Source organism: Helianthus annuus, chromosome 3 (genome assembly GCF_002127325.2).
Source record: "Helianthus annuus cultivar XRQ/B chromosome 3, HanXRQr2.0-SUNRISE, whole genome shotgun sequence".
In the NCBI taxonomy this organism is placed as follows: domain Eukaryota; kingdom Viridiplantae; phylum Streptophyta; class Magnoliopsida; order Asterales; family Asteraceae; genus Helianthus; species Helianthus annuus.
Window position 1 is genome coordinate 6,679,294 of NC_035435.2, and position 20,650 is coordinate 6,699,943.

Sequence of the window (20,650 nt, forward strand, 5' to 3'; positions counted from 1 at the left end):
ATAGATATCGACAGAGGTTTATAGAATTTAAAATAATTTTATATATATTAGGCTTTATGATGCAGTAATGACATAAGAAAAACATTGTTGGACAGCCTCTCTGGCTGCCACATCAGCTTTTCTTATGCCACATGGGGTTTATTTACCATTATCTACATTTCAAAACTTCAACAATTGTCTTTTAAAAACTCAGTTGAGCAGGATCTAATGTCTATCATGTGTTGTTCTTTAAGATTTGTTGACTCATAGCAGACCTTTACTTCTTAAAACTTTCTTCAGACTATGCCTTCATCAGCACATGATCACTTGTAATTAAGCGGAAATTCTTCAAAAAACTGCTGACTTACAAAATAATAAAAAATAATAAAATTTCAAGACACGGTACATCAAAAATACAGTACAACAACAGACCAAGATACAGTACATCAAAACACTTCTTCAGCTATTTAAGAGTAGCCCTATCCTCATATACTTAATCTTCAACTTGCTTGATAAAGAGCTGCTTTAAATCATCGAAGCCTACAGAAGTATATACATTCTATACATCAAAATTCCAAACTTTATACTTCTTTTAATACAAAAAAATGCAAGAAAGAACAAACTGAATCTACTTATATATCTTATTAAATAAAATCTTATCTTACAGCAGTAGCAGATCCTTTCTTGCGTTTAGTAGGAACTACTGTGGGTTCTACATCATCATCATCTGCCCAAGCCAGTTATAAACATCATTTAGACATAAACAAAAATTATTTTAACTCTACATTTAATAATCTTTCTTTGTCTTTAATTTGATTCCAACAATATCCACAAACCTAAAATAACCCGCAGATGATTGTATAAATTTCAAACAACTGTGATTAGACTGAAATATAAAGCGAGAATTAGAGTAGATCACTTCAAAATTAAAAATTCAAGATTTCAAAATTAGAGTAGCTCAAAAAACATACTTTAAACGATGTTGGAACAATGATGCCGGCCACAACTGTAGAACAATCACCATCATCATCTGCTCAGATCATTCACAATTATCATTCATTCATAACTCAGATAAAAAACAATTAGTAAAAATCAAAAACCAAAACAAACATAATTATATATATGACATTACCATCATCAATGCAAACCACATATCCCCAAAATTTGTTCTGAAAGTGGGTCAGAGAGAGCTTCCGTTTTCTCTTATCCTTTATGAACAAATGTCGACTATTGAGAAGAAGGGATTTAAGGGAGAGATACATGGGAAGTGTGGTTTGAAAATACAAAAGTAGAGAACTTAAGCAGAGTGTAAATATGAAGAGTGAAATGAGAAAAAAGAACCTTTATATAAGAAGATGATTGACAATAGTGAGTGAGTGACATGCATTAATTGCAAATTACATATCCCCATGCATTTTGAATTTGAAATTACCGGCAATTTCTAAACCTCTGCTAAGGTATACGTTTAGACATAAGCAAACATCTGCTAAGTTATACGCTGGCTTGAAAGGAAAGACATGGGCAGAGGTTTTGGGCTCTGGCAGAGGTTTAGATAGAATTTAAAACAATTTTATATATTAGGCCTTATGATACAGTAATGACATAAGAAAAACCTTGTTGGACAGCCTCTCTGGCTGACACATCAGCTTTTCTTATGTCATTGGGATTTCTCCTTTTATAGAAAGTATAGATTAGGAGCTATCTATACTTTCATTAGGAGCTATATATTTTTGCCACCTGTCAGGGCTGGCCCAAGGGAGGTGCGAGGTGGGCGACGGCCCAAGGCACAGTCTCCCTAGAGGCCCAAATTTAATATATATATATATATATGTGTGTGTGTGTATTTTAAATAGTATATTCAGTACATATATCTATTTTAGTGTACATTAAAAAATCGCTGGTGTAGTTGGAAAAAACCTTTTCATGACAATCCAAAGTTCTCACGTTAGCAATCTTTAATTTTAGTTTAACTCATCTTGTAGTTCCTGCTTATTATTTTTTGGTTTGTATTCACTATTCAGCCCTCATGGTTTTGTGAATGAAACATGTTTCAAGAAACTATACGATTTGCCATTATATATTTCTACAATCCAGTATTGGGCTAAGACAATTATAGAGTAAACTAAATTTTCAGATATTTATTACTTATCAAATAGGTTTACCCTAAATAAAATTCGTGTTAATATTAAACAAAGTGAAGTAACCTACGCATCACATTCGATGACTGATCTGGTTCTAAACACATTGTTGAGGCAAATAGTGTTGCATTATTCACTTTTCATGAGGTATTGAGCTCATATTCTAGGGGCCTCTATTTTTTAGTCGCACAGGGCCAAAAAAAATTTAAAGGATTTTCGGAGACGGCCCTGCCACCTGTCAATATAATATATTTATCTGTGGTACAACACACTATTGCACTCTAAGTGGAGTTTCTCAAATCCTGCTTATTATACTTTATTAAAGGATCTGTCTTGATAACGTTTAATTAATCAATAATTTAATACTTCTTTTAAGATAGAAAACTCTTTGTTGGAGGCATTGCTTGGGAAACATCTGAAGGTATGTTGATATACCTCTCTATTTATTCAAATGGATTAGATTGTGATATGTACATATTTTTTAGATATTTTTTTGGGTGTTTTAATGTCATTAGCAGGGTAATTCTTTATTGTAACAATATCATTAACTTGGTGATTCATTAAAGTAATAATGTTTTTTGGTTTTAGATTTTTTTGGTTGGAGAAATTGCTTGGGAGACATCTGAAGGTATGTTAAGATGGCTTTTTATTTATTCAAATGGATTATAATGTAGCACATACATATTATAATTTTAGATTTACTTGGCTGTTTTAGTGTCATTAGTTGGGTAGTTCCTTACTGTATTTATAATTATTATATTAAGAATTTGATTTTCTTTAAATTCAAAAGATTTCGAAGGTTGTAAAATATTACACAGTAGGTGGTTTTTGACCCGCTCGACCATTGTAGAAGTTGGGTTCTATCTGATTATGAGATACATCGAGGTTTAGGGATTTAACAACTAGAAAATAGTTTGTTTTGTGTTCAGATGTAAGTTAATTTGGTTTATACACACTTCAAAGTTCAAAGGTACTTCTATATGTGGCTATCTATATATGTTTATACACACAAAGTGACGAGTGAGTATATTCACAATGTTTGTATATTAAATTATTCACTACTATCAGTCAAAGCACCAACAGTAATTGCTTATGGAGCTGCCAATTAAACAGACTGACCTTTTGGCTTATATTCAAATTGTGCATAGTTGTCGTTGTGTTGCTTGATAGGTCTCTGCATTCTTAGAGATACACAACATTGTGAGGTTGGTTAAAGGTGCTCATGAAGGATAAGGACTTGGAAACACAAAAGTTATCTCACATTCATGCAATTGATGGCATATTCCATGTATTACGTAAGACTTCACTTTCGTACTCCTTAAATAATTTGTTTTTGAATTATCTGAATTTTTTTTTTTATCAATACTCATAACCATACATCAAGTTTGTGTTTGGATCTTACCGTGCATGAACCAAGTTCCGATAAATTTTTTCGCTTAATTTTTATGAATGATTGTTGTATATGTTGGTACAGTAGGCGCATTTGAAGACCCTGATATTCTATATTATATTGTTCCCGTTGCTTGTAACCGCCATTTGGGCTAATTACAGCCGTTCAAAGTCATCAACTTTTAATCTCAGCCGTTTAAAGTCACTAAATTCCTTCTAGAAGCAGCAGTTGGCGTCGGTTTTGCACTCTCTCTCCCATGATTATTCAGTTAGCGGCAGTTTCCTAAGATAAGCCAATAAAAATACAGAATTAGAAACTGAAAAAAACAAAATACGGTTTAAATTCCTTTATTTAAGCAAGTTAGTGGAGTAGTGGAGGATGTAACTACCCAGTATGATCATTATATAATACGTACCCCAAGCTTCTATATTCCTTGCTTACATATAGCAAAGATTTGCAGCCATGGATGACTACACCCTAATGGATAACTACTACCTATTCGAAATAACCAACTACGCAATGAAGGTAATACTAAACCAAATACAATGTTGTACATATGTTAACTGCAGATTTTTTAGGTTCCTATATAACTAGGGTAGGGTGATGTTCCTATAAGAACTATTGTCTGATAAACACGAAGTTGTATGGAGCAAGAATACCAGACTGAAAAGGTACATACCAATTATCTTCTTGCTTTGTGTTTGATTTACAACCCATGTCTTTAATAAGTATTTTTACTTCATGTAGTCACCAATTATGATTGAACAGCAACAAACTGATGGAACAAATGACCTACAAGTGAAGGTAAGTATTGGTTTTGTTTCATTAACATTAATTATGTATTGTAAATTTTGATATATGCTGACAGTGTTGAGATAATCATCCACAGTCAATTCAATCCAAATCCACAGTCAATTTTAATAAGATTGAATCTGCAATTAACAAATAGCAGTAATTCTCAATCATTTTCTTTCTTCGTGTAGGCACCGGTTCAAATAGCAGTAATTCTCTAATCAATTTCTTGCTTCGTGTAGTCAACAGTTATAAAGGTAAACTTTTTAAGTTATTTTTTTTTACAGTTTATACTTCCTATAATAAACACGTTAAACAGTTAAATTCTTAGGTCACAAATTCGAATTTGAAGCTAGAAAAGTGAACCACTGATAGACAGATCCTACGCCTAATGACACCAAGGTATAGTTAAATTACTTGTATCTAAAGTTGTTTTGTTTTTTATTATTTCTTAACTAATCGTTTTTTTTTCAAATTGTAGGAAAATAGTGATAATGTGCATATCATTGAGTACAGTTGTCATTTCAGTCCATACAAATTTCAAATGCATCAGGAGTTTAGTGTGAGGTAAAATATTTTTGTGACTTATGCACATGTTTTCGGTAATTAACCAGTTTTAGGATCGAGTTTTTAAAAGAGAAAACAAAATATTGAGGTTATTGATATCTTTAGATTTAAATAAGAGGATTAAAAAAATTATTACAATGATAGAAAGGGAAGTTAAAGGCCCTAAATTAAAGGCTGATATGATTTTAAAATATTCTAATCATAGTTGTTAATAGCGAATAGCGACAAAGGACCTATATGCTACATAGCGAATGGCAACAAATAGCGACCACTATTTTATAAATAGCGATACACTAGAAAAAGAATTTTGAAAATTTTTATATGTATGTTATATCAAAATACCTTGGTATATATGCTATTTTACATGTATATGTAAAAAATAACTTATAAATCCAGCTATTTTATAGCTATATCTAATTGCTATTTATATAAAAAAACTAATTGTCGCTATTCACACTATAGGTCGCTATGACCCAAATAGCTGACACTTGGTCGCCTCGCTCCATAGCGTGCTATAGCGGTCGCTATAGCCGCTATTGACAACTATGATTCTAATCCCTTTTAAGCAAGCATGTTTTTGTAAACATTCTGCCTATTATTTAGAAAACCATAGAGTGGGGTAGGATAAATCCCTTTTATTTGAATCATGTCCCCTATCCCCAGTTATATCTAAAAAAACTAGACAGATTATCAATACAATTAAAAATAAAAAATGCATGTGTTTACCTATGTAATATGCATAATAATATAATATAAAATAATATGTATATAAAATATAATATAATCGAATTTATTTGCATAATAAATTTTGTATATAAAACATAACTATAGTCATAGTATGGAATTGCTATATCACTTTTATCTCATAACAGAATATTCGTAGACTAGTATCTCTCTTTGAATAAGCAACAAGCTTCCTATCAAAATTGTTTAGTGGTAGATATCTTTGGTGGTTTGAAAAAACTATCACATAGTTGACTATATAACCCATCAGAATGTTTATACTTCGGTCCTGCTATTTCACAAAACTTATCATCTTTCTACTACACATCTGCTAACCTTTTTGCTACTCCTAGTCTGTGTCAACCCGGCTACCTAATGTATTCTATTGTTTTGCTTTAAAGCTTTGTTTGCTGTTTTTAGTTTATGTTTTTTTTTATTAATAATCTAAATATTTAGTTGCAATATGTTTTTTACCTTCATAAAAAATAACTAAATTAATAGAAAACTCCCATAGCATAAGAAAAGATAAGTTAGCTACCGAATAGAACCGAGGGGTCAAAAACATATATACCCAAAAAATTTCTATAGAACCGGGGGGTCGAAAACGTATATACTCAAAAATTTCTATACGAAAGCTACATATATAACACTACCGAGCGAAAAGTTCGGGGGGTCGGGCGGCCCCCGGCCCCTTCTAACCTACGCCCCTTGGTTTACCTTAAATAAATATACAAAATTAATCAATGTAACTACAAATTAAACTGTCTATATTTTTTAAAAAATATAAAATATATAAAAGTTTTTATATTTTTTTGTTATTAAAAGAAAATCAGACATTAATCATAGAATAGCATGGTTTACCTTAAATAAATATACAAAATTAATCAATGTAACTACAAATTAAACTGTCTATATTTTTTAAAAAATATAAAATATATAAAGTTTTTATATTTTTTTGTTATTAAAAGAAAATCAGACATTAATCATAGAATAGCATGTGTGTATATATATAACTGTTGTAATTTAAACAACGGTATGTAACTTAACATACCCCCATGTTAACACTTAATCAATTTATTTTGAACTAATAATTGAATTAAAATATTAAGTAAATAAGACGTTTCAGTTAATAGCATGTTTATATGCAAACCGGTGTAGCTAAAGAACTTAAGCATATAAAGCATAGCTAAGATCAATCTAGCAAATGACTAGAATTTGAATTACTTACAGTAATAGTAACGGAGAAGTCAAAGAAAATAACATATCAATTCATGGCAACCTTCAAACATGGACATTGTATTAAAACCAAATTATGATATCAATTGAGCAGAAGAGATAGAGAGTATATAAATGTATAAAAGCATAATTTAAACATAAATCAATTCTGCTCAAAGATAACATTTTTACAACATTTCCACATCTAAAAAATTATAATAAGCAACATGAGATGGCCTAAATATTTCTTTTATAATAACCGTACAACTTTCATCTTATAGAGTTATAGTATTTGTTGAAGTGGAACAAAAAAATATGGAAGCAATCCAAAGGTGTTCTTAATTTCTCATAAGACAAACCTAATTAGATAACCAAAGATTGTAAGCAAGTTGCATTAAAAACTATAGCAATTAGATGTAAAATTATTGGGTACCTTATAAATTACATTATCACACAACGAAGATTGGTCCCCTGTTGTTCGACCAGATCCAGAAATGATATCCCTGCAATTACCCGAGTAAAGTTTCTGAAAATAAACAACTAACAACAATGATATAAGGAAATCAGATGGAAAATCAATGGATACCTTTACCCAGGTCCAAAATGAAGTGAGTTTCGATGATGTTAGGTTAAATCTGGATACGATAAGACGAGCAGAGAGTGACGATTTGAGTGTTTATCAAGCAATGCACCGATTGACACCGCAAACCCTAACAACATCGGAAATAACCCTACAGTTGTTTGGGAAGAAATGTCAGAGAGAGAGAGAGAGTGAGAGAGAAGAAGAAGAACATGCAGCGCCGATCAAACACGGAACAACCACCATCGTTGGAGTAGATCGTTGATGATCGTGGGTTTTCGCCGGAATTTATACGGCGGCAGAAAAGTGTATGAAACCCTAGGTTAGAGCGACGAGAGAAAGATGATGATCGTGGGTTTTCGCCGGAGTTTACACGGCGGAGAAAAGTGTATGAAACCCTAAGAAAAATGAACTGCACTTTAAAATGGGTTGTCATTCAATTTTGTATGGATGACCCGATTTAAATCTTGTGTTTATTACTGGATTACCCTACTACTCCTATTCGACCCAATAGCAACCCATGGTCTATGTAACTAACTACACGCACCAAGTTTTAAACTGGAGTAATTACTTTTTAGCTCTTTTGTTTTTTTTAGTTTTAACCACTTAAGTTTAAAATTAAAAAGTTTAACGTCCTCAGTCTATAACCACTTATTTTATAACATTTTGAGTCCATTTTTGTTCATTTTATAATGTTTTGAATCCAATTTTGTTAAAAAAAATGGACTCAAAATGTTAAAAATTCGACTCAAAAGGACTCAAATGGTTATAAAAAAGAGTCTAGGGACTCAGGGCGTTAAACATTTTGATTTTGGACTCAAATAGTTAAAACCATTAAAACACGAGGACTCAAAAAGTAATTTACTCTTTAAATTGTTTCGACACTTAATGAATATGGACTTAAATTCCACACTTTATGAATACGGACCTAAATTCCACACAATTTAGCTCTTATTTAAACAAATAATATTTTTTTAGAATGCAAAAAAATAAATTACATTACTTAGGCATTAGAGTCAAATTTACATTTTATTTTATATTATCATATACTACGTATACATTATGAATGTTTTATTGTATACATTATCATGTACTACATATTCATTATGAATGTTTTATTGTTTGCATTATTATGTACTACATATTTATTATGGATGTTTTTTAGTGTATATAATTATGTCATTATGCAGTTAAAATACCCGGCCTACGGACGGGTTCTCAACTAGTTATACATGTTGACGACTCTGTGAATCCCGTAAGAGATTTGGAAGTTATAACTGCAGAATTACGGCTGAAGGTATGTTGAACATTAATTTATTGTATGATTAGATGCTCAATATTGATATATTCTACGGGTACTTCATGTTAATGACATATATTAAATATATTAGTTATTATCATCTTCAATACTGTTCAAGCTTTGTGTCTCCATTGATACTGAGTTCAAAAGGTATTTTTTTTCATTCTTCAGGGTTGGTTAGGGTTGTTTGCATCTTTCAGTCTCCAAAGAGCTGGAATGAATCGGAATCAATGGTTTTGATGTTGATTCTGTTTTGAATGAATCAGAATGAAAAGCCTGGAACAGGTAATCATCCCCCTTCTGTCTGAGTTCTTATTACTATTTTCTATCTCTATGTCTTGAATATTTCCGATCCGGTATCTTCTTTAGTTTGGAGCTCTGCAAGAGTGTCAAGTATGGGTCGAACACATTTGGGTTTCATTGGCTATGATGGCATTGAACGACGATAACATCAGGTGAGTTTTAGGCTACTTTCTGTCTTATTTGATGCACTTGGTACTCATGGTTCATTTTTATTTTTATTTTTATTACTATGTGATGAATTAAGACTAGATAGGAGGTTTCAGTCATTTTTTATTTAATTAACGGTTACGAAAATGATATATGTAGCTTACGAAAATTAGTATTCAGTTGTCTGCTATTATTTTTCTACTATGTGAGATTTGCTTTTTCATTTGCCCTAGATTTGGTGTCATTATTTGTTAATTTGTAGTGCTATAGTAGACTTGATTAGCAAAGATGCATAAGTAGACTTTATAAATTTGAGATTTGTTTAAGGAAATCCTTAAGGTTTTTAATTAAAGAAAAACAATTGTAGTAATACATTGATTGGTCAATACCAAAAGTCAAGTGTATATCTATTGTCTTTATAGTAAGATTCATCTCATCAGCTTACATATAGGTAACAACTGTCCTGAAACAGGTGAGACAGATAAAGATTAAAGACAACTCACTACAAGGACCAAACAATGTGCACAAGACACATCTATTATTAATAGTGCTAGACATTCTCCCACAACATCAAACCTTTTGAAGTTCAACCTTTTCGTTTTAGATATTGCTTTATAAAAGGTATAAAACAATGGTCCATGTAATTACATGTATTAAAATTGTACCTAGTGTAATTAACATTATAAACCTAATAGAAGTTCAACCTTTTGGTGTTAGATATTGCTTTATTGCTGGAAGTTGGATTATCATTGATGAGTTTTTGTGGTTGTACATTTGGTTCCTCGGTTGTAGTAATTTAGCTTCTTAGACATGTTTTGTATGTGGTTATGTCTATAAACATGTTACATTGTTAATGGGTGGCTACTCCTTTTTTTGGATAGGACAACAAAAATAGGCTTATGTAAGTGATATATTAACTTATGATCCAAGTTTATACTTGTCTATTTTCTATAATAGATAATAAGTTTTGGTACCATCTCATTTTGGTTTAGCATGCCGTTTCTATGGTTTTATAATCCATTTTTAATTAAACTTAAAAAAATGTATAATCATCCATCATTTAATAAAATGTGATATGCATGGTTTTCTAAAAACCACATGTGTTTGCACACGGGTCTTATGACTAGATGCAATGCTCATTTTCATTTGTAAGTTACTCAAATTATGGATCATCACACATCATACATTCGTTGTTTAATAAAATGTGGTATGTAAAATTTCTAAAAACCACCTGTGTTTACACACGGGTCTTACTATTAGTACTATATAATAAAGTAAATCAGTAGAAGACACATGTATTGGAGCTATTTATATCTTTGCTTTCCCACTCTTATCTTCCACTTAATTATAGATATTATTTTTTAGTTATATAATTTAATTGTCATGTGATATATCTTAAAAAAATCTCTGTAATATATGGTAAATATCTCTCATATAAATATTCAAATTTAAATTTATCTTATTTCCAAACATGAAAATATAAGCGATCTTTCTTCTTATTTATATAATTTAATATTATATGGTGTATATTAAAAAAATCGACATCGTCCAATGAGAATAAGAGAGATAAATATCTCTCATACTTTTCATATATAACTAGTTTTTTTATATTATGCATTGCGGCGAAACCAAACAAATGATAATGTAAAACAGACGTGATTGAAAATAAAGCATGTTGTTTAGAAAGTCAAACCATTAGAACGATTTAGTTTATCGTCGTACCGGTTTATGATACCAAATAAATATTTTATTTTGAGTATAACCTCGTTTTAACAAAACTTATAACGGAATGTCAGGGAAAGAAATCAAGCACAACCACGTGCTTAAGTTTTTAGAAAAAAGTTATAAACATAACTTATTAAAGAAGTATCAAATTAATCGATAAATTAATATATGTTAAAAAAAGAAAAGGTAAAGGAAATACTAGGTTAGAACCCCGTGTATTACATGGGTTGAATAAATGTAATTTTATATATTAAATAATAAAAAAAGTTATATCTTTGAGAACACCGTGTATTATACAGGTTGAGTAAATTTAATTTTATATATTAAATAATGAAAAAGTTACATTTTCAAGAACCTCATGTGTTATACGGGTTGAGTACATGTAACTTTATATACCAAACAATAAACAATTATATTTTTATAAACCCTATGTATTATATGGATTGAATAAATCTAATTTTATATACTACATAATAAAAAAGTTATATTTTTTTAAAAACCCCATGTATTACACGAGTTGCATAAATGTAATTTTGTGTAGTAACATCTTTAAAAAAAACTAACGGATATACTCGATGTACGATGGATGGGGTGATTGCGGCGACGGTTCTTATAAATGTCACGTAAACATAGTGATTACCATATTTGAGTTGAGAATTGAACACGGAAATAAAAGTATAGAACTAATAAACATTGATTAATATTTTTGTTTACCCCTTATAAACATCTTTTAAATAGGTTCTATCCTTAACTACTTTAGTTTAATAAAATAAATAAATCATTTACATTTTAGTAATTTATATCGATGGGATTAATCCAAACGTTATGTGATGTGTTAATCATATGAAAACGCACGTTTTGACGTATCCGATTGAACTCAATATATCCTATAGTTGCATTGCAATTGGATCAAAAAGTAACGTAAATCTAATTTGTATCGTACAATCATAACGTATTATACGCGACCCGACTAACTCGAATTTATATCGTCAAGGCAAAAACTCTTGAGGGGGTTAAAGTGGCATTTACAAAGTTCATAAAAAAGTGGTTAAAAATTGCATTTCCTGAACTTAAGGGCTAAGAAAGGGTAAAGATAAAATTTGATAAAGTTTTGGGGTAAGAAAGGAAACTATAACAAAGTTATAAATATTATAAAATATTATATTATCTCCTATACAAATTATTTAAATTTATATTAAATTTAATTTTATAATTATTTTTTAATTGATATTAATTATCTTTAAAAATAGATGACTTCAATGAATGACATGTGTCCTTTTATTGGTTTCTTTTATTATATACTATAGATAGACTATAGATATGTTTAAAAAAAAGGAAAATATGTTATTAAAAGTAAATATAATAATAAACTATTATAATATATTAAATAATAAAATAATAAAAAACTATATATTATTATAAAAATAAAGTTACTATTTATCATCCCTCAAAATTAATATATATAATTAATCATCATGCCTAATAAAATATAGGGTAAATTACTTTTTGAGTCCCTATATTTTAAGGGTTTTAACTAGTTGAGTCCAAAAGCAAAATGTTTAACGACCTGAGTCGCTATAAACATTTTCTTTAACCATTTGAGTCCAATTTTCTAACACTGTTAGAATTATTTTGTTAAAATTTGTTAAATGACCAAATTACCCCTATAATTAAAAAATAAAAAAAAACTAATTTATTTTTAGTTTTCCCTCTCTCTCATTTATCTTCACCAGATGCATCTCACTCTCTCTCTAAACCTAAACCACCTCCATCCCACCACCACACCTCCACCATCAACACCACCGTCGCGACTGCATCTCCACCGTCACCACCACCACTACACCGTGACCACCATAACACCCACCACCCCAAAAAAATAAAAATTAACAAAATACATTTCATCTCCCTAAATAACATTTCATCTCTGTTTCTTATACTCACTACTTAAAAGTCCAAACAGCATCTAAAAACTTAACCTAACAAAACACCAAAACATAACTGAACACCTATCCCTCTAATTACCTTCTTCAAAGAACAAATTCAGCATCCAAACCCACTTCAATTAACAAATTCAACATTCAATCTTTAACCATTTCATTGAAATCCAACATCTGGGCATTCTTCATTCTTAATTTCAATAAAACCCCACTTCAATTAGCAAAACCACCACTATACAGTACCACAAAGAGAAGCACATAGTATTAATAAGATGGTGATGTATGAAATTTGAACAAGTAAGCATCGTTTCATCTTTCCTAATCATGAAGTTATGATCACTGTGGTGCATCTACAATAGACATTGCTTTGTGTCTGATAAAAACAATTTAAAAGTGCAAAATCGCTTTTAAATCTATGGATTTTAACATAATATTTAGCATTTTAGTAGCATAAACACCTTTAAGATGATCCGTTCTACCTACAGCCGTTGCCGGAAGTCGTTTGTCTACAAGAGTACCACCACGGTACCACCTGATCTCCGTTTGTCTCTATCTATCGCCGCTGCCGGAAGCCGGAAAATCGAAGTGGCTGCTTGCACCTGTCTTCTGCCGCTAGATCTGAAAACCAATACTCACTGTTGATGGAGGTGTTGGTGTCGCGGTGTTGGTGGTAGTGATGCGGTGTTGATGCGACGGTGTTGGTGTAGGTGGTTGTGCAGTGGTGGAGTTGGTAATGGTTGTACGGTGGTGGAGGTGGTGATGGTTGTGGTGTGGTGGTGGTTTTCTTGAGAGAGAAAGATATCAGGTAGAGAGAGAGAGTATGTGGAATATGTAGATGTAGAGAGAGATAGTTTTAATGATAATAAATTGTTTTTTTAAATATAGGGGTAATTTGGTCATTTAACAAAAGTTAACAGAATAATTCTAACTGTGTTAGAAAAATTGATTCAAATGGTTAAGAAAAGTGGCTATAGGGACTCAGGGCATTAAACATTTTGATTTTAGACTCAAGTGGTTAAAACCCCAAAAACACAAAGACTCAAAAAGTAATTTACTCTAAAATATATTAGTCGACTCACATATTCTGTTGAAAGTAGTTTTAACTATGTCACACCCCGATTTCCACGTGTCTCTCCGGTGGGCCCGGTGGGGGATTACCGTGACGATATTGGCAACAATATAGTCAAACCACACAATTATATAAATGCACAGCGGAAGCTTAAAGATAAATATATACTTCAACCTCTGGTTGTAATATCAAATGTATTACAGAAGTCGAATATATCCACAGCGGATCAAAATGTAATAAAATATTGTTCATTCAGATACGGCATCGAGTTTGCGAGACTATTCGTGATGCTTAGGAAGCTTATACCAGCCAATTTCGTATAGTACCTGCACTTAATCTTTTTGGGGAAAATACGTCAGTTTACACTGGTAAATACATTCAACTGACACATTTGAAAATGTTTATTTAAAATTGATTTGAATGCACAAGGCACAAACTCTTTTATAACTTGGGAAAATTATTAAAATCTTGTGAACGTTTTACATGTTCTTTTATGCGTTCAGTAGCCCGGGTCGTGCCGGGTTAAAGATTTATAGACACACCACATTGCGTAAAACCGTAGTATAAAAACCAACGGCTACGTCTTTTAATTTAATGTCGACAATATATACCGGGTGTACGCCTACACCGGGATGTCGATGGTCGTGGCCATTTCGTAAAATGATGCCAAGGATATCCGGGACAACGGTCATTAATCCCCCCAAAGGCTTTTAAGAAACAAAACTGTTTAAATGAGTCGATCATATTATTTAATTAACCACCTAAGCGATGGAAAAATATAATGCTCAATCAAGCGGTATTAACATACCGTAACCCAAGCCCATATAGGGGAAATAAGTTAAAGTATTTACCTTTGCAAGTATATATCCTTAATTCGATTAAATCGCCGACAACTTTTACCGGGGCTCCTAATCTGGAACGAAGGTTTTAATTAACCTCTTAGAATCCTAACGGGTCCTCATATTGGCCGTAGCCTAGACCGGTTGGTTCTGATCTATGAATATGGTTTAATTGCGCGAAAAGGTGAAAACCGAGAATGGAGTGTGATTCTGACCCAAAAAGTTCAGAGACTTGTTTTATATGGGTTTATGGTTCACACTCTGGATTTTGGGGTTCAAATAATATTATTTGACCCGTATCGGCTAATTTATGAAAACTAGTTTCATAAGCCGAACCGTGCGCGCAATAGGCGAAACGGTTAACCATGAGAGTCCTACGCTTATTTCCTAAGTCAATATGCCTTAAAGAGGTTGTGGTATCAGTAGGATACCTTCCGTGATGCCCGTAACGAGTTTTAGTTAATATTACGCCCCGTAGGGGTTTTTCGGTCATTTTAAAGACTTTTAAAGAGCTTTTCGAGTTCTACAGGAAATCTGAGTTTCCCGAACAGCTTATAAAGCTTAAAATACTTTATTTATTATTTGGAACCGGTAGCAACTGGAATCGGGTCAAAAGACCTTGTAGAACTCATGTTTTGGCCGAAAAGGGCATATTCGGTATTTACCGAACCGTAGCCATAACCGCAGGTTATGAGCAAGGTAAAAATTATTAAAAATCTTTAAAATTCCCAAAATATTATTTTAATACAGTGGGTAAAAGTTTTGGTGGCGAAATCTGGGTTTAGATAGGCGTTATGCTAATTGCGCCGTTTATTACAAAAGTTTACTTTAATTGCGTTATTTAGCATAACTCTCATTCTAGACCTCGGATTGACGTGAAACTTTAAGGACATGCTTATAATTTAATAAGCAAGGTTCTGGTCCGTTCACGTGTCCGAAATACTCGTTTTATTTTCAAAATGGCGTTACGGTCAACTTTTAGGCGATTAACGGAAATGCGCAAAAGACTCGGATAACTCATGAACCGATCACAGAGGTTTATACCATCATGTAACCTGGTCCTAAGAGAGTCCTAAGGCATATCTATACCTCACTAAAACGGGTCAGAACTGAAGTCAAAGCAAAAGTCAAACTTTTGCGACATTCGGCTCCGAACCGGGTCAATATAGCAAACGGTCGATTCAAACGAGCGCAAACAAGTTTATATACTTATTATCATGTTTTATGAACATCAAAACAGGTTTCATAACGTATACATTACAGATTATGTAGAAAATGGCAAAATGACTTTCTGTTGACTTTTTAAGTGCGCGTTTGACTCGATATTTGACATAGTTAGAGTGGTGATCAGAGGGAACCCTTTTAGGGGTTTATTACCCACATAAATACCAACTCAAAACTACTTTTGATTCGTCATAAGACTGAACCATCACTGATTTATTTTAAAGTCAAACCGTATTTACGACGGTTTGGTTTTTAGCTATTTACTAAGGAAATGTGAAACCACAAAGGGTTAGATCACTTACAGAAGCTTGAGGGAAGACTTAAGAACACAGAGGAATGCTTGAGAGCTCTTGAAATGATCAGATGAGTGTGTTTGAGGTGTGGTGAACTTATGAGCCAAGTGTGGCTATTTATAGTGTTTACAAGGCCATTAGATCATCACAACACATGCTACAAGTGATCATGGATGATAGGCAGGTGCCCCTAAGTGATATGGGTCGAGCATAGGGTGCCCATGCCTCATTTATTGGTTGTTGGTCGTTCAAAGGCTCCAAAAGGCAAGTAGTTACAAGTTTTCTGCATCTGGGCGTCCCACGCGGCCCGCATGGGAGTTCCCATGCATTTTTACGCGGGCCGCCTGAGTTTAAGAAATCAGGCGTGTAAATGAGGAGGCTCGCGGCCCGCCTCAACTTATGCCTAAACCTCACGCGGGCCGCGAGAGGTTATATTTTCTGAATTCTTAAATCTTTTGTAATGATTAACAGAATCTGGCAATTAATAACGAAATCTTTCGTAATGATTTACCTGACGTTTCGGGTTTGAAGGGGTAACTTTGCGGTTTGGCCCTCGGTTAATTACAACTAAGGAACTCGTGTTATTTACCCGCGTTGTTAAGTCCCCGGTTTGTTTATTAATTATTCAGAAAGCCTTAACTTTCATTATTGACGCTTTTAACCCTTCTCATACGAATTCGATCATATCTTTCTCGTTTTAAAACAGAACTTCGTGGAATTTATACAGTATATTCTAGTGAGCGTATAATACTGTTACGAAGCCTTGGGAACGTTAAAGGGTCACTCAGAGGTATAATTTAACATGTTGACACAGTTAACCCCTGTAGCTCGTAATCTCTCACTTTCTTCCGCGTTTCGCTTCCGTACGATCTATGATTCATTCGTTTGAAGGTTCAAGCATTATTTAGGGTTACTATACAGTATATTTACCCTTGTTGACATTTATAACCCTCGAATTTACATACTTTCAAGGTTTGTCAAAATTAGTCCTTTATTTATGATAGATGCCACGTGTAATCAAACGACACGTGTTAACACATTATTGGACACAAAATTTCGAGGTGTTACATCCTCACCCCCCTTAAAATAAATCTCGACCCGAGATTTACTCAAATAAATAGGGGTACTTTTCTTTCATTGTGTCTTCGACTTCCCACGTATATTCGGGACCTCTACGAGCATCCCATTTGACCTTTACAATCGGTACGTGCTTTCTTCGAAGCTTCTTCACCTGTCGATCTTCAATCGACAAAGGTTTTTCTATAAACTTTAAGCTCTCATCTATATGCACATCTGTGTGTGGAATCACCAATGATTCATCGGCGAAGCACTTTTTGAGATTGCAGATGTGGAATACATTGTGAATTCCATTGAGCTCTTCAGGCAAGTTCAACTTATAGGCGACTGACCCGATACGTTCAATGACCTCAAAAGGTCCTATGTATCTCGGACTCAGTTTGCCCTTCTTGCCGAAACGCATCACCCCCTTCCAGGGTGATACCTTAAGCAACACTTTTCACCTACTTCGAAGTGGAAATCCTTACGTTTTGGATCAGCGTAGCTTTTCTGCCTATCGCGGGCAGCCTTGAGACGTTCCCGGATCTGGACAATCTTGCCCGTTGTCTGGAAAACAATCTCTGGTCCTGATAATTGGACCTCTCCTATTTCCGCCCAACAAACAGGCGATCTACATTTCCTACCGTATAATGCCTCGAAAGGCGCAGCCTTTATGCTGGTGTCAAGCTATTATTGTAGGAGAATTCGATCAGGGGTAGTATAACAACCCTCGGTAAAACCGACATCCTCGTAATAATTCCAATGCCCTAATACGTCTTTAAATATATCTATTTGTCATTATATGCATCCCGTATGTGAAAACCGAGCCTCAAACTAGATTATATTATATAAAATAAATATAAACAAAATTTGTTAAGCTGAGGCGGGCCGCGTATGGCCTCACCTCTAGCTTAAGCGGGCCGCGCGAGTAGTAACCAGGATTTGTCAAAACCATTAGTTTAGGCGGGCCGCGTACATGCTCGTGTAAGTCCATGCGGGCCGCGCACTTCCTGATTTGTGGCACAGCCCGGAACGGCCACGTGTCCAACTCGTGTCGAGCCTATATGGTGACCCAGCCAAGCTAGACCATTGACTTAAGTCAATGCGGGCCGCGTAAAGCCAGGCCAAACTCCACGCGGGCCGCGAGAACCCTCGAATCAGACACTATAAATGGAGGGCAACGGCCTTCAGTCAGTTTCGCTCAAATTTCTTTCTTTCTCTCTAGCTTTTAAATAGTGGGCATTATACCCGAGTCCAATACCCCCTAAAATAGCGAGGTTCTGCTACGATGTAAGTATTATAACCCCTGGAGACGTATTAGATACGCTGCCCGATTGATCTAGGGTTCCGTAACGGCTGTCGTGGTTCTGCCCGACGTAGTCGTTGGAATGCCGTCTCGGGGAGGGTATTTCTAATGTTAAATTGGGTTATTATACTAACACACGTGCATTTGTGTAAATTATAGATATTCACCAGGAAATCATAAAGGATAACCTAAAACAGCAATGTGAGTTGATCCACTTTTTGTTAACTGTTTTTACAAAACCTTGCATACTTTTCTATGCAAATAACAGTTATTGAGTATTTGTAAGAATACAATTATCATGGGTATGTTGGGGTTTTGTATACAAAATTGGTTACAACCTGGTTATGGAATAACATTCCCACAAGTCGGGTGTCGACAGTACCAAGGGTGATAATTGATATAACTTGGAAACAAATGTAATTGCGGATGCGCCCTCAATACTGTTCACTGTGACTTTCTATTTAAACTTGATTAAACTGGGATTCACTCACCAGTATTTCCCACTGACAAAACCTTTTTAAAACGCGTTTCAGGTAACGAAATGTGAAAGCCAAATAGAAGCCAGCTGGACAACACTGGAGGCTTGGAAAAGTGGCAATAAAAGTTACCTATATAAAAAGGAAGCGTTTTATTTCAATAAAGTGGGATTTATCCCTGTAATGCAGTTTGTAATAAAAAAAAAAAACTTGGGTTTTACCCATGTGTTTAATATTATAAAATATGGTGGTTTACTCTGATTTAAATATTTCCTAACTACGGTCCTGATGAAAATTCCGCTGCCAAATTGGACAAATAAACGTGATACCACCGCAACTGGCTCACGGCCGCCCGTTCCCCGGGAATTGGGATCGGGGGTTGTGACAGGAGGTGGTATCAGAGCTATGCCACTGATTCAGCCACAGAAGTGTTCTGCTGACATCAAAATTCAAATTGTTAGGAAATAAATTACGGAAATACGTGTATAATTGTATCTACTTGTTATGTGTTATCTGACTATTTGTTAGTTTACAGTATGAGCGACCAAGGACCCTCTGACGCGTATCGTCAATTGTCTGGTTCGCCTAGAAGCGAAGGCACCTCTTCTCAGCCTGCCCTCTCAGGGTACTCTGCTGACACGGAAGAAGGAATCTTTGTGTTTAAGGCTCAGTCTGAAGAGCCATTTCCTCAGAAAAAGAGGGGATGGTTCAGTAGGGGAGCACATGAGCGTAGGAAACGTCTGAAAAAGTTACAGGATCAGCGAGTGTTAGCCGCAGCCAAACGAGAAACCGATGCCTATGCCCAGGATATGCTCAATAGGGGTATAGCTAATATCCGTATTTTAGCAACCACTGCTGCTGACCCAAACCTGGAACAAATGCTTGCACCCCAACCACAATTACCAAATCCTGATCAACCCATGGAAATAGAAAACCCAGAAGAGATACCTAGGGTACCTGCACCCAATCCCCTAGACCCAGATAATTACGACCCCTGGTGGAACGAGGTTAGGGATTATGTGCAACAAAACCCAATTCAGGAAAACGTGCCGATGCCAAATCTAGGAGCCTACCCAGGGTTAGATCCTCAAGATCCCTACAATATTAACGATGCTTATATTAGGGAAATCTTAGAAAATCCATACCCTTACCAGGCCCCGTACCAGGCACCCGCACCACAAATTCCAAACCCAATCCTAGAACCTGCACCCCCAATGAGTGCAGAAAATGTCCAGGAACTTAGGACTTTTGGGGAGGAAATTTTAGAAAGTAGTGAGAGGATGCGACAGGTGGGAGAGCGTCTCGTCTGGAAGTATGACGAGCGCAATATGGATTTCTGGATGAATCCATATCAGTAAACGTGATGACAAGACGGTAATAGTAATAATAATAAAATATAATAATAATATATGTGTATATGTGTTAAAAAAAAAAAAAACTACGGATACATACTACTAGTATTGTAGCTTTACATTTCAGTCGGTACTGTAATTTTTAATTTCTGTACTGGTGTGTATCGATGCATAGTATATAAAAAGAGTAAAAGTCGCAATGCTCGACGCTTTTGGTTAAAAAGTGTGTGTTATGTGAT

At 34.1% G+C, this 20,650-nt stretch overlaps 1 protein-coding gene and 1 long non-coding RNA gene across 4 annotated transcripts in view; one reads left to right on the forward strand and one right to left on the reverse strand.

Annotated features, from left to right (window-relative positions):
- Positions 1–3,443: 3,443 nt before the first annotated feature.
- Positions 3,444–7,822, reverse strand: LOC110928646. Of its 3 annotated transcripts, XR_002586529.2 has the most exons (5): positions 7,391–7,822; positions 7,238–7,307; positions 6,818–6,868; positions 4,187–4,299; positions 3,444–3,789 (listed from the first exon to the last, which is right to left on the reverse strand). It is a non-coding gene; the product is annotated as an uncharacterized LOC110928646 (long non-coding RNA). The 3 variants fall into 3 exon arrangements; XR_002586527.2 differs by lacking the exon at positions 6,818–6,868; XR_002586528.2 differs by lacking the exons at positions 4,187–4,299; positions 6,818–6,868.
- A 624-nt stretch (positions 7,823–8,446) lies between these two features.
- LOC110931219 overlaps positions 8,447–20,650 on the forward strand; it is a 45,708-nt gene continuing 33,504 nt past the window's right edge. Inside the window, exons 1-4 of the mRNA XM_035987948.1 lie at positions 8,447–8,474; positions 8,575–8,681; positions 8,776–8,834; positions 8,951–8,969. Coding sequence (XP_035843841.1) covers positions 8,447–8,474; positions 8,575–8,681; positions 8,776–8,834; positions 8,951–8,969 — 213 coding nt within the window. The remainder of the gene's footprint in view (positions 8,475–8,574; positions 8,682–8,775; positions 8,835–8,950; positions 8,970–20,650) is intronic.